Raw genomic sequence first — 12,905 nt, 5'->3', positions numbered from 1 at the left:
CAAACACATTTCAACACAGACTGTTTCAAACGCAAACAACTCTTACTTCTTTTGCGTTGTCAATTTTAAAATTCGCGCCCGTGAAGTTATTTGTAGAAATGACCTTCAGGAATGCTGGGCAAAACGCCATAGCAGACAAACGACTTATTTGATTGGTTTAAATATTTATTTCGGTTAATGTACACTTGTTATAGTGCTGAACTGTGTAAAATTGACAGAAAAACGGGTCCAAAAACGTCCGACTTCAAATCGTGTCCGACTCACGATCACTTGACTCAAAACTCTTTAAAAGCAAAATTTGTTGGATTTGGTGGAATATCGATTTTAATTCACTCGTGAGCATAGATAATACATATTTTCGATCGTGGCTGTACTAAAAATAGAAAGAGTAGTTCCGAAAATGTGTTATCTTTACCGGTGAAAATAACAATTTGTTTATTTTCACTGCTGTTATTTCACTGCATAAATGTCATACTTTATCATTAGGTATAAAAGAAACAGTACACTTTTTTAGTAGATCGCATTTTTTTCGGTTTCTTCACTTTATATAAACACATGTACTTTAACGAAACCCCCAAAGGGTATTTTTCTTAAACGTACCATATGAAAAATATTTTAACTTTATTGTTTAACTGTTTTAGAGAACACTTGAATAATTTTGTGTAATAAGAAATCAGTAGATCTCTTGTTGATTTGTAATGTTCATTCAATATATGGTCAGAAGAGATATGTGCTTTTGAGTTTTGCAGTTTGGTTGATTAAGACAACCTCACTTATTTTCATGTAATAATAAGTTGTGTCAGGTTTATATGTCAACGTTGATTGAATATGTATTTATTTCCTTGAAGTATTCGTGAAACGATTCAAGCGCAGGGGGTATTGTTTCATCTGTTTGAGAATCTTACTCTTGTAAATAATACTAAAATAACTTCATAAGAAATAGAAATCGGTATATAGACATGTTTGACTAAGAAAACAGTTTTCATTGTTCCGATATGAAATGCATATATTTTGGCGACTTGTATAAATAGAATGCAAATGTGCCAAATAATGAATCCGAAAGGAGCCGAATGATAATAATTGAAATAATAATATCATGCATGTGAAATATCCTGATTATTAAACCAAAACCTTAAAAAAACAATAGGTTTAAGGGACACGAGTCTTGTTAAAAGCAGAACTGAGTTTTTATAGTAATGACCATGCATGCTATGAAGAAAGAGCTTTGCTTGAATGTTAGCTGTTACCATTTTGTCCTACAAATAGTCCCGTGAATCACCCATCCGAAAGGTCGGTATGATAACAATGTTATATTGACAAACATTTTATTTGTTATCTGTCGACGTGTCCTTCTAAAATGACGTATTTGCAGCATTCGGTTGTAAGCTAGTAACCCTACATTATCAATAAGGTTTTTTGCGAACTCAAAGTTACGAATGCAATATGTGTAGACGATGTTTCGCTATTTAAACGCATGCATGCATGTACAATTTGGTCACTGACGAATATTCCAAATACGTGATGTCAAAAAGTATGATTATATTCTTATCCAAACAAGGTCGCAATGACGGAAATCATCATGGCGGTTGGTGAAATAGTGGATCTTTCGTATCAAAGTGTCAATTTAAGCATGTATATTGATAAGTATTTGTGTCTAAGTATAAACTAAGTGACTGCATACACTGATCACGTTCAAACCGCTTATCAAAAAGACTAAGAGTAACATAATTGGTATATATGGACACGAACACTGGTGACTTTAGCACAATCTGTTGGGACTGAAAGAGAAACCATGTCGTTGACGGGCCTAATTACACTCGGTGTGCTTCTTGCAAATGTTTTCGGAAATAAACCATCTGATAATATCGATGATCGAGTGGAAAAGCTTGAGATGCTGCTTCAAACTATGAACGAACAAATGAATAATGCTAGAATTGAAATGGAAGCACAATTAAATAATGAACACCGTGCTCGAATTGAATTGGAAAACAAACTTGCCACCGCAGGTAAATTCATGTTCGAACTAAAATCGAAACGTAAGCGCTTTGTTGTATTCTTGCATATGAACAGTTTCCTTTTTTCATTTCAGCTTATGTATCCCTAACCTCAATGACGTTGGACATATTTATTTGGTGTTTATCCGGATTGGCGTGTCAATGACCGATTATTAAAAAAAATCTTCCTTACGTGGAGGTGAACGAAATTAGGCGAATTTTCATTTAGTTTTTTTAACAAATGGTTTGTTCTCTCTACTAAGAGAATATATAATAAGATGCATTTTTATTTTAGAATATACGTATCACATACGTAAGTTTTATTTTATACGTTTTTGACACCAATGTGCATTGTGATGTTAAGAATTCTACGCCTTGTATATGTATTTATTTTTGTATCTAACAGAAAGACGGATCAGCTCTCGGCAACTGGTTCAGGACCCAGAAATTGCGTTCTTTGCCTACCTTTCAACAACAGTACACTTATCAATGGGTCAGACAATCGTGTTCGACAAAGTTGTTACAAACATCGATTCTACGCATTCCCTTGGTGGTTATAGCCCTGTCACCGGAGTGTTCACGGCACCAGTCGATGGTATTTACGTGTTTTCTGCAACACTGGTGGAACACGAAGGCTCTGTTTCCTCCTACGTAATATTTCATGAAAATAGGCGGATAGTAAAGCTATCTTTGAATTCCGTATCACATTGGTGGTATTCTGCTTCCGTTCAGGCTGTGCTTTCCTTATTGAAGGGAGAAACAGTGACCGTTCGAGATGATATGAACGGCGACCACTACCTGGAAGGTGCTAATTATCCGATGGGACAGACCATGTTCTCTGGATTTCTTTTAAAACAGAATCATGCTGTTGCCCCAATTATTGGGTAAACATATTGTTGATTTATTTGTAAACAACATACAATTAATAAAACAAATCAATTCAGTGTTAAAGTAAGACTTTTTTCTTCTCTTTAAGATCACCGTCTGACTACCAGGGCTTTCTGATTATGATTAGTATCACTAACTTGAATTGAAACGTATTGTTTTATACGTTTTACGTTGCAAATCCTGCAGCACTTTGGTAAACTTTGTTCGCATATCATATGCAAGATACTATAAATGAACTAAACAATTATTAAAATCAATTTTCTTGTGCAAAATTGATTTAAGAGCTTATAGTTTATTTATATGTAAATGTTGCTGTTCTTGTCCGTTGGCAAACTGCCCCATATCGAATACTAGAATATACCTAAAGTGACGTATATTATATATTTCTTTGTCACATTATATTGTGTAACGTTGTTTCGTACACTTTGATCACAAAGCAGAAACATGTACATTTTTATACAAATATAAATGATTAATGATATGTTTTTCACAACATTGAATCAAACACCGACCTAACTTGTGCTTATTCAGATAACGGCGTGATTGGGTGTTTATCCTTGTAGGTAAAATCAATGCAATACGATATAAAGCTGAAAAGTACACTTTGTATAGAAAGCATGATATTTGATTACAAAACGCAATATACACAAGACGAGCCTTTAGCTTCATAAGTAGAAGAGTAACATAATCATAACATAGGTTTTTTATGGAATGAAACCAATTGCGAAACAACGAAATTATAAATATTTACACTAAAAATGACACAGATACAAAACATCCGAAGATAAACAAAACTCAGGTTACAGCCTTGAAACGGTCAACGCAAATCATTTAGGCTTTAAGGAGCTCGTACCCATACACTTGGTTGAGAATTATTCACAAAACCTTAAGGTGTAATAAAAAATAACCGCATAGCATCATGATTTAAATAAAAAAAGGAACAAAACAGAACACATTTCAATGTAATAACCGTTTATCCACTCAATGATTTAGATTGAGACCATAGTACCATAAACGAGACTTTGTGAGGCACGTTGAAATTAAACCAAACAGCCATGTCTAATTGTAAATGAAAAAGTCTTTCGAGAAAAAGCAAGATATCATTATAAATTCAGGAGTAGACGCAATTTAGTTTTATAGTGATAAATTGCAAAGATTGGTTGTGTATGTCTAATGAACAATACATAAAATAATGCAATTTTTTAAATATATAATGAGAATAATGGAAAGAACAATTAAACTTTTACTATTTTATTAATCAACTGGGATTCTTATTATGAAAAGCGTTTAAAAGAAATGACCTTTATGGGTTAGTAAGACAACAAATAATTCAGTGATAACGTAATACGATCCCGAGCTTGGCACCCGATGTCTTTAAACTTTTAAAAAAAAGATACACTTCCAAAATAAGATAGCTTCTCTAAGAATGAAATTCTGTATTATAACAATATGTTAACTATATGTTCAGTATTTAATTGTATACAAACGTTAAAGCATATGCTACGAATACTGTGAAATTATGCGAAGGATAATCGGTTAATGATTAAACATTATGCTAATTACATGAATTGCTACTTTAAGGGACGATCAAAATGTATGACGTTAATAAAAAAATTGTGTATTATTATTTTTTTGTATTAAATGTAATGAATATAATAGTCATGTAAACCATTTATTCAAGTAAATGTTATTTGTTTATTACATTAAACGCGTGTCGTACTGTGAAATATCGCAGTGTTTTGTGAACATCTGTATAAGGATTTGAATTGAGAGTGCATTCTGTTCATTTACTCGAACATTTTAAGTTTAAAATTATGAGCACTATATCGTTGATTACCGCCGTTTAAGCATAAGTCCTTCTGAAAACTGTGCACGCCTTTAATTGATAGCACGAATTTCGTCAACGCTAACCAATGCCGTCGAGTCGGCATTGGTAACAACGTCATTGGTCAGGCTACCGAAAATAAGAAAACACACATTTAACATGATATTGTACTTCTGTGGTCGAGGCTAACTCCAAAAAAGACCATACTACCGATTGTTGAATTAAATTTCTAACAACTTTAATATAAATACATGTTTAGAAATTTACACATTTCCTGCTTTACTGGTAATATCTGTAATATCTACATAATGTATTTGGGATTTCTAATAGAGTAAATAAAGTATTAATCAACAATATAAATCCTTCAAACACAACACGCACGCGAGCATTACATGTAAACTAGTTCTTGTGTCATTTTTTTCAGCCAGAAATATTTCCTATACAGTAGTATTTAATTCAGGTATGCATAGTGTCAATGATACATTTTATTCACAAGAAAGCGACGTTTAAACGCACAACTCATACATCTAAAAGAAGCAAAACATCACGGCTATGTCTTGTAGAATAGCCATTACAATGCATTCCGGCTAATGATTTTCGTTTAAGACATTGCCCACCAAAATAAATTGCATACATTCTGAAATGCCGTAATGTCTTATAAATGAAAGCTGCTTTGTTTATAAAGTTAAACGACTCGCTTTGTAAGAAACATATTTAATTATGTTTTATTCCAAAAGCGTCTTTTGCGAGTGAAAATTAACTTGACGCTTGCTGGTGTACTTAATCGATTATCTTCAGAGTTATCACACCTTATCGCTTGCATAGAAACAATGGAGTTAATACGCGCAAAAGATTGATATATTTCCACAACATTTAAATCGACTTTTTTTTCATTTTGTTCAGTAAGATTTTTATCCAAATTAATTTCTGTCATGATGGTATTGTTTAAGTTTGTTGTGGACTAGGGCTTTAGATGATATTAACATATAGAAACAGTGATCAACTCACTTAAGATAAGAAAGAAAAGAAAGCTAGTACAACCAAATTAGGATAGTCGATGCATGTGAGAGGATTGATAAACATCATGAAATCAATTGTAATTGTGTTAATTTTGTTAATTTCTTTTGTTCGGTTAGAGGCAAAATCAATAGATGTGATCGCTAATCGCTTTGAGAGGCTGGAAAATGCTTTGGAAAACATGAGTGAGCAATTAAATGATGAGCGACTTGCAAGGAAACAACTGGAAAACCAACTTGCCGAAGGTTTGCTTACTTATCTCACTTCATATTAATATTTATTAATATATTATTAATATATTTCATATATATGATGCTGCGTATGTGACAAAACTTTTTTTAAACCTAACCGTTGTATATAGAGATGTATACTATTCTTACATGACGTTCATATGAAAATGTTTGCAAGTACGTGGCTACTTATAATTTATATTTTTTTTACTTATTAGAAAGACGACGACATTTCCAATCTCGACAACTAGCAGAGGGAACGGAAATTGCATTTTATGCGCATGTATCGCAGAAAATCCCGCACCAAGGAGCCGGGCAGATCATACGATTTGAACAAGGCATCACCAGCATAGACTCGACGAACTCCGCTGCTGGTTAGAGTGCCGTCACCGGTGTTTTCACGGCGCCAGTGGATGGATTGTACGTGTTTTCAACGACACTGATAACGCACGAAGACCATACTGCCCATTACATGATCTACAAAGAGAATACGGCATTATGCACACTGCTCGTAAATGGTTCAAACGGCCACACATTTGATTCCGCTTCGTGTAACGTTGTTCTTGTGTTAACAAAGGGGCAATCCGTGTCCGTTCGTCACTTTGAGTCCATTGATCACGCTCTGGAGGGGGCCTACTATGGGGGGACAGTCAACTTTCTCCGGATTTTTGCTCATGCAGCATTATCCTGCCTCTCCGATTTTGGGATGCAATTGCACTTATAACTGAAGTGTTAACGTCATAACTTGAGTAATTAAATGTATTATATGTATACATATTGTCCATAATATGCCAACAATACAACATTTTTCTTCTTTTAGGTCGTGAAATAAACAAAAAGATGGCCTATGTATATACGATTTGTTATTGTTGACGTAGTTGTAATATCATTCTAGATCTCGAAGACGTGTTTTGTACGATAGTTCGTGTAGAGCGTAAGGTATGCCATGATTATGCCCCACTCTCAGAAGGCGGGCGGGAAAAGGATCTGCCAATATACCTCCGTAACGTCCGTCGGATATTAGTTCCTATGTTTGTTGGTTCATTTTGTTCAACATAACCTCAGTTTTTGTTTTCTTCATAACTCGAGTGTTGCGATGCCGTGTCAATATAATGTCATGCAGGATATGTGTTTGATATTTCCGACTGTTTGCGTTGCGAAATCTACCCTTCGCAGTACACATAATACACTACGTGGTCATACATGTAACAGCAGGTGCCAACCTCCGTATGTGATTTAAGCTCTTTGGTATCATAATACAAGTGAAAGACGCAAACGTAACACAACCAAGCTGTGTGATACGGCTTACAACATGTTTTCCTGCACTGAGCCTTAGTTAAAAGGTACATGGTATGTTTTTAATATGGTTGTCTAATGGTTGATTAAATTTTGCTCACATTATCAGTTTTTTTGTCTTCTTTGTAATTATCATGCTTATAACGGATAAAGGGTTGCTATGCTTTTTTACTATACAACCAATAGATTCAGAAAACTTAGGGAATCGGTTGCGATAGCTAAGGAGAGACGGGTGATGAACAGGGACGACGGGAGCTGCCAACTGAGTCCTATCTACAGGCCTTTCTTTACTGCTGGGAACCAGTCCGGCAGTAAACCCGCCCTGTGACGTGCATTTCCCGCAAAGTCACAGTCAGATGAAGATTCACCAATAGTGGATCAAAACTGTCACGGTATATGAAATTTTTTTTGGAATGTACATAGAAACTGTTTTAAATAAAACAAAAATGAAGTCAATCTTCTTATGATTCATTCCGATGTAAACAGTATATAGATTAAGCAAAAAACCAGTATACAAAACATAATTTAAACGAAAATTGCGTACTTGTTGAGCTCCTGTTCTATTTCAACCGTTGCACGTCTCTCCTTGATGGCTTTCATTTCGTCCGTGCAAACTATTTCCGGCAAAAGGGCTTTGCCAACAACGCCGTATGTCACGGAGACAAAAACTATAAACCAAATCAAAGCGCTGAAGGCACTGAAGTTGCTCGCAATTGCAAAATCTCAGAAGCAACTCAGCTTTCAAAATTATTTTACAGCTTTTTATATTACAAGTTTGAAATAAACAACCCATTCAAACTATTAAAAAGTGTGTCTTAAAGCACAGGTTGAGATGGGTGTGCACTGTTTATCCTCTTTTTATGTTATAGAAATAACAACAATATGTTTCTTTTTTCGCAAGTGGTTGCTGCACTGGCAATCATCTTTATAATTTTGGTTGCCTTGCTAAAGAATAACAAGCCTAGAATCACGTGCATGTTGTGTTATGTGTTGTCATTGATATACGGATTATTATAAACGAGTTTTTGCTTGAATGAGAACTGTGACCATTTATGTCTTTTGAAAGGTCCCGTGACTTACCCTCCGAGAGGTCGATATGAAAACAACGTTAGATTATAATACAGTTTATATGTTAAGATACATACCACATATAAAAGTACAGCTGTTGTAATTTGTTTCCGTGTCTTGCTGAAATGTTGTTAAAGCATCATTAAGGATAAAATAATAACGATGCTTTACTTTTTTTACATACAACGTTAGTGTACTCGGGAGAAATTTACAGTTACAATGTTTGTATAGCCAGCCAATCAAAGCTTTCAACTTATTTTCTCAAATCATCATTCCGCAGTACTAATCCCCTTCTAATCAGCATGTAACGCATGATTTAACATAAGTCTTTATAACACCTTCAGACTTAGTGTTACGTATACAATTTAATATTGGACATTTAGAAGGTTATATATACATACAACGTCCAAATGTTAAAACAAATGCATGTGTATACCATGTTGTCAAAGAACTATTTTCCAAATTCTTCATGAAGAATAGTATGATAACAATATAATAAAACGATGTCGCAATGACGGAAAACTAGTTGCTCTGGTTAAGACCTTTTGTATCAAAATGTCACATTAAGCATGATATAATTGATAAGTATTTGTGCCCAAGTATTAACTACCTGACTACGTTAACTTATTACGGTCGAACCTCTTGTCAAAAAGACTAAACGAGTAATAATCTTAATATATTGACATGAACACATTTGACTATGTAACAAGCTGTAGGCATTAAGAGAGAAACCATGGGATTGACGATTCTAATTAAACTATGCATTCTACTCGCAAATGATCTTGGTGTTAAACCATCTGATAGTATCTATGATTGCATGGAAAAGCTGGAGATGCTGCTTCATAAACCACTTCGGCTTCTGTTGTTCTTTGTTAACGAAGGGGCAACGGTGACCGTACGACATACTGATAACGGCGAAGACTATCTGAAAGGTGCGATATCGTCGATAGGACAGACCATGTTCCCTGGATTTCTCTTGAAACAGTATCATACTGTTGCCATAATAATTGGATGAACATGTTGATGTATATGTAAACAACATACAATAAATACTACTTTTCAATTCAATTCAATTAACGTACGACTTATTTCATCTCTGAAAAAGCGCAGTCTGACTAGCAGAGCTTTCGAATAACGAATGGCATCATCACCTTGAATTGGAAAGTCTTATTTTAGATCAGTTTAACGTTACAAACGTTGATGCACTGCGTTGGTTAGATGCATAGTACTACAACTTCAACACAAAACACTTAAGATTGTTTTGTTAATGTAGTTGCAGTTTGTGATGCTATATCATATCATAAAAAACCGACATAAGTTGGTCAGATATCAGCGTGATGTCATATGCATCCAGGTATGTGTAATCAATGCAATACAATATTTAGCCGGGAAATATATGTTTATGAAACACAGGGTAAATATTAGCTATGCAAATTACCTATAAGCGCGATTATCATCCTCACATTTTGGTTTCAGGTGTTTTATCGACCGTTCGGCGTTTGTTGTGATAACATAAAAAAAAATTATAGAGAATTTAGGAAGAGGTTCACGATGTTTTTTTTACTGATTGCATAGTGTTACATGCATAATTAATTAAACGTGCCTAGTTTCACTGCATAGCTATTCAAAATGGATTTGTTTATGCTTTAATAATTAGGTTTAATGTGTGATTACCTTTATACATCTCTAACCAAAAGACAGTACATGCATTATTATATTACATTAAATATTATCTGTGCAGTCCATTTATTTCTGCGGAAATATCGAGAGGACTGCAGTCATGGAGTATCGAGTACACGGCAACATAAGAGAGTGGCATGTTTACATATACATGTTTCAACAAAAATATTTTTAATTGCTCCAATATGACAAACATACAATTTGGCGACTTATATAACATAGAGCAAATAATACATCTGAGTGAAGCCGCATTGTAATAATTGAATATAATCACATTTTGCATTTGGATTATCCTTAATTTTGCAGTACATTCATTTAAAACAATACGTTTGAGGGACACACGTCTTGTCAAATAACAAAACTGAGTAATGGGAGTCATCGGATCAACGCATATATAAAGAAGGCGACCTTTGTTTCAAGTTTTCGAAGCAGACCTTCCTTACTTGGAGGATATATAAAATAGACATTTCACTTTTAGAATTCAATGAGGATGTAATAGTTTTCTGTTATAGGTTTACGGCACCTATGTGCATTTTTAATGTAAAGAATAACTTATTTGCTATAAACACACTAGTATATATATTTATTGTTATGTCGAACACAAAGACGGATCAGCTCTCGGTAAATTGATGAAGACCCGGAAATTGCAATAAATTCGATATGAAAGACCATGTTCTCGGGAATTCTTTTGAAACAGCATTATGCTGTTGCCCCAATTATTGGGTGAATATGTTGTTTACTTATATCCAAACAACATTCACTTTAAAATAAAATTAAATCAGTGTAATTAGAGTACGACTTTTTCATCTCTAAAAGAGCGCAGTATGTCTAGTAGAGCTTCCTGAAAACGAATTGAATGATAAACTTAAATTAAAACGTATTTTAGATTAGTGTAATGTAACAATTCCAGTAACACTTTAGTGCGCTTCGATTGCATGGAGCTAAAATATAAACACAATAAACATTAACATATGATCTAATTGCAATGTTTCACCAATTGGCAAATGAAACTTACATTTCATATATTCATATATAGACATTGGTAATAAATATTAAACTGTCAAGGTTATGTGTTTCGAATAATCACGTCGTATAAAATGTAATTTAAAGTGAGACTGCACGATTTTCATATGTGTTAAATTGTAAAATATTGATAAAAAATATGTTACAATAAAACAAAATTGGCAAGAACAATTATACATTGAAGACGAATTCCATAAAATGTAGCAAAGACAAATTAGCTCCCCGTGCCGATTGTGACGAAGATATTTCGTACCTATTTTCCTACAATAACCGCAGCATTCGTCTTTTTATTAGGATCGGTGCTAGCGTTCGTGTGTCGTATGAATAGATATCATTGCTGATAATTAAAATGATCCGTAAAACAAAATTGTGTCTTTGTTTCGTATGAACGAATCTGTACTAAAACTAAATTTAGATTCACATCGTGCATGCATGATATACATGCTGGCAAATTCGACTGAACAGACATTTTCGATTTCAGAATTAAATCTCTGGCTTATTTTGCATTTTTCGACACATGTTCTTCTTAACTTTTATTTTAATTTATATTGAAATATATGTATAATAAGTTTTTTACACATTTTATATAAATTTATAAATATTTAACAAATCGTTTAGTCTCACTTTAATATTGATTAATCAATTAATTAAGTATTAATTTAAATTAACTGTAACAAACTGTTCAAGCAATTCGGCATTACAGCATATTATCCAATCAAATCGAATACATTGTATACTATGAATTATGTTTGCACAAGTCATCTAATCACGTAGTCAAACGTAGCTTTGTTTACGGGGTTTTGTGATTGAAAGTCAATTCGTGAGCATTATACTTTACTCTCTATACACAGTGATTTATCACAATATTTCAATTGATCTCTGTATTTGACATAATCCTATACAAAATCATGTTCCGCTAAAAAGACACAACTATAATTCGCGAATCACTTTAGCAAGGGAGACCATTTCTTCACTACTCAATGAAGGAAGGCTTTATAAGCTGAACAAACTAATTGACGGCAAGGTTTGAATTAAACATTCTGTTCAAGACCATCACATATGCTGAATTAAATTGAAACAGAATTTTCCGATCATTTGAACACAGCGTACAACAGTTTAATATTAGGAACAACAAAGTTATACAAAATCCTTCATTTTCAATAGATATGGTTCTGTCGCAAGACGCAACTTCTCTCTCAAAATAAGTAGTATTTCTAAAAAAAAATAAATTCATAACTACAAACAGAAGTATGATGGCACGAAAGAGCATGAAGATCCGACGGACGTCCTATTTCTTTGAATACAATTAATATCTTGACGGGTGATACATACATTTCCTTCAAAATTGAAAAATATATGGTTTCATGCAGGCCTTGATGCTTATCACTAAATATAATGTATTTATTTGTTATGTGTTTATACAAACGTTTACATAACAATTCATCATTTGTTTTTAATGTTAAAACAACAATAAGTCAGGGTTTATAGTTTATGCTTTTGAACCAAACTGACTATTATAGAATCGCAAAAACATATGGTCAGAATACAAATTAATACGTTAGGTGATAACGACGTATAACCAGTTTTCGCTTGCAAAAGCTATGCGTTGTGTAACAAAAATAAAACATGTCTGCACCTGCCTGTCACTGGTAAACGTACGTACATCACTAAAGGCTTTACTGAGACATTCGTAGTACCGGAATGTTTGATGGTTGCTGTTGCAAAACATCGCCAAGAAAAGTTGATATTAATAAAGTATAGGGCTAAGAACGTTTCAGAAAAAAACGGTGATATAGAACGTTAATGTTTTACAACTAATAATGAGTATAACACGACCGTTAATCAATTGCGCCATTTATTTTTGGAGATGCAGAAAGTAAACTA

General features: G+C 33.7%; 2 protein-coding genes across 2 annotated transcripts in view; both read left to right on the top strand.

Annotated features, from left to right (window-relative positions):
* Nucleotides 1-6,402, top strand: part of LOC127836064 (uncharacterized) — a 31,258-nt gene extending 24,856 nt beyond the window's left edge. Inside the window, exons 2-3 of the mRNA XM_052362488.1 lie at nucleotides 5,844-5,969; nucleotides 6,173-6,402. Coding sequence (XP_052218448.1) covers nucleotides 5,844-5,969; nucleotides 6,173-6,333 — 287 coding nt within the window. The 3' untranslated portion in view covers nucleotides 6,334-6,402. The remainder of the gene's footprint in view (nucleotides 1-5,843; nucleotides 5,970-6,172) is intronic.
* On the top strand, nucleotides 1,643-2,945 carry LOC127836067 (complement C1q tumor necrosis factor-related protein 3-like). Its single transcript, XM_052362490.1, has 2 exons — nucleotides 1,643-2,006; nucleotides 2,401-2,945. Exons 1-2 carry the CDS (start codon nucleotides 1,793-1,795, stop codon nucleotides 2,880-2,882), a joined length of 696 nt encoding a protein of 231 aa, XP_052218450.1. The 5' UTR covers nucleotides 1,643-1,792; the 3' UTR covers nucleotides 2,883-2,945.
* Nucleotides 6,403-12,905: the final 6,503 nt, after the last annotated feature.

The sequence above is a fragment of the Dreissena polymorpha genome, chromosome 6 (genome assembly GCF_020536995.1).
Source record: "Dreissena polymorpha isolate Duluth1 chromosome 6, UMN_Dpol_1.0, whole genome shotgun sequence".
NCBI lineage: Eukaryota > Metazoa > Mollusca > Bivalvia > Myida > Dreissenidae > Dreissena > Dreissena polymorpha.
This window is presented reverse-complemented; position numbering and strand designations above follow the sequence as displayed.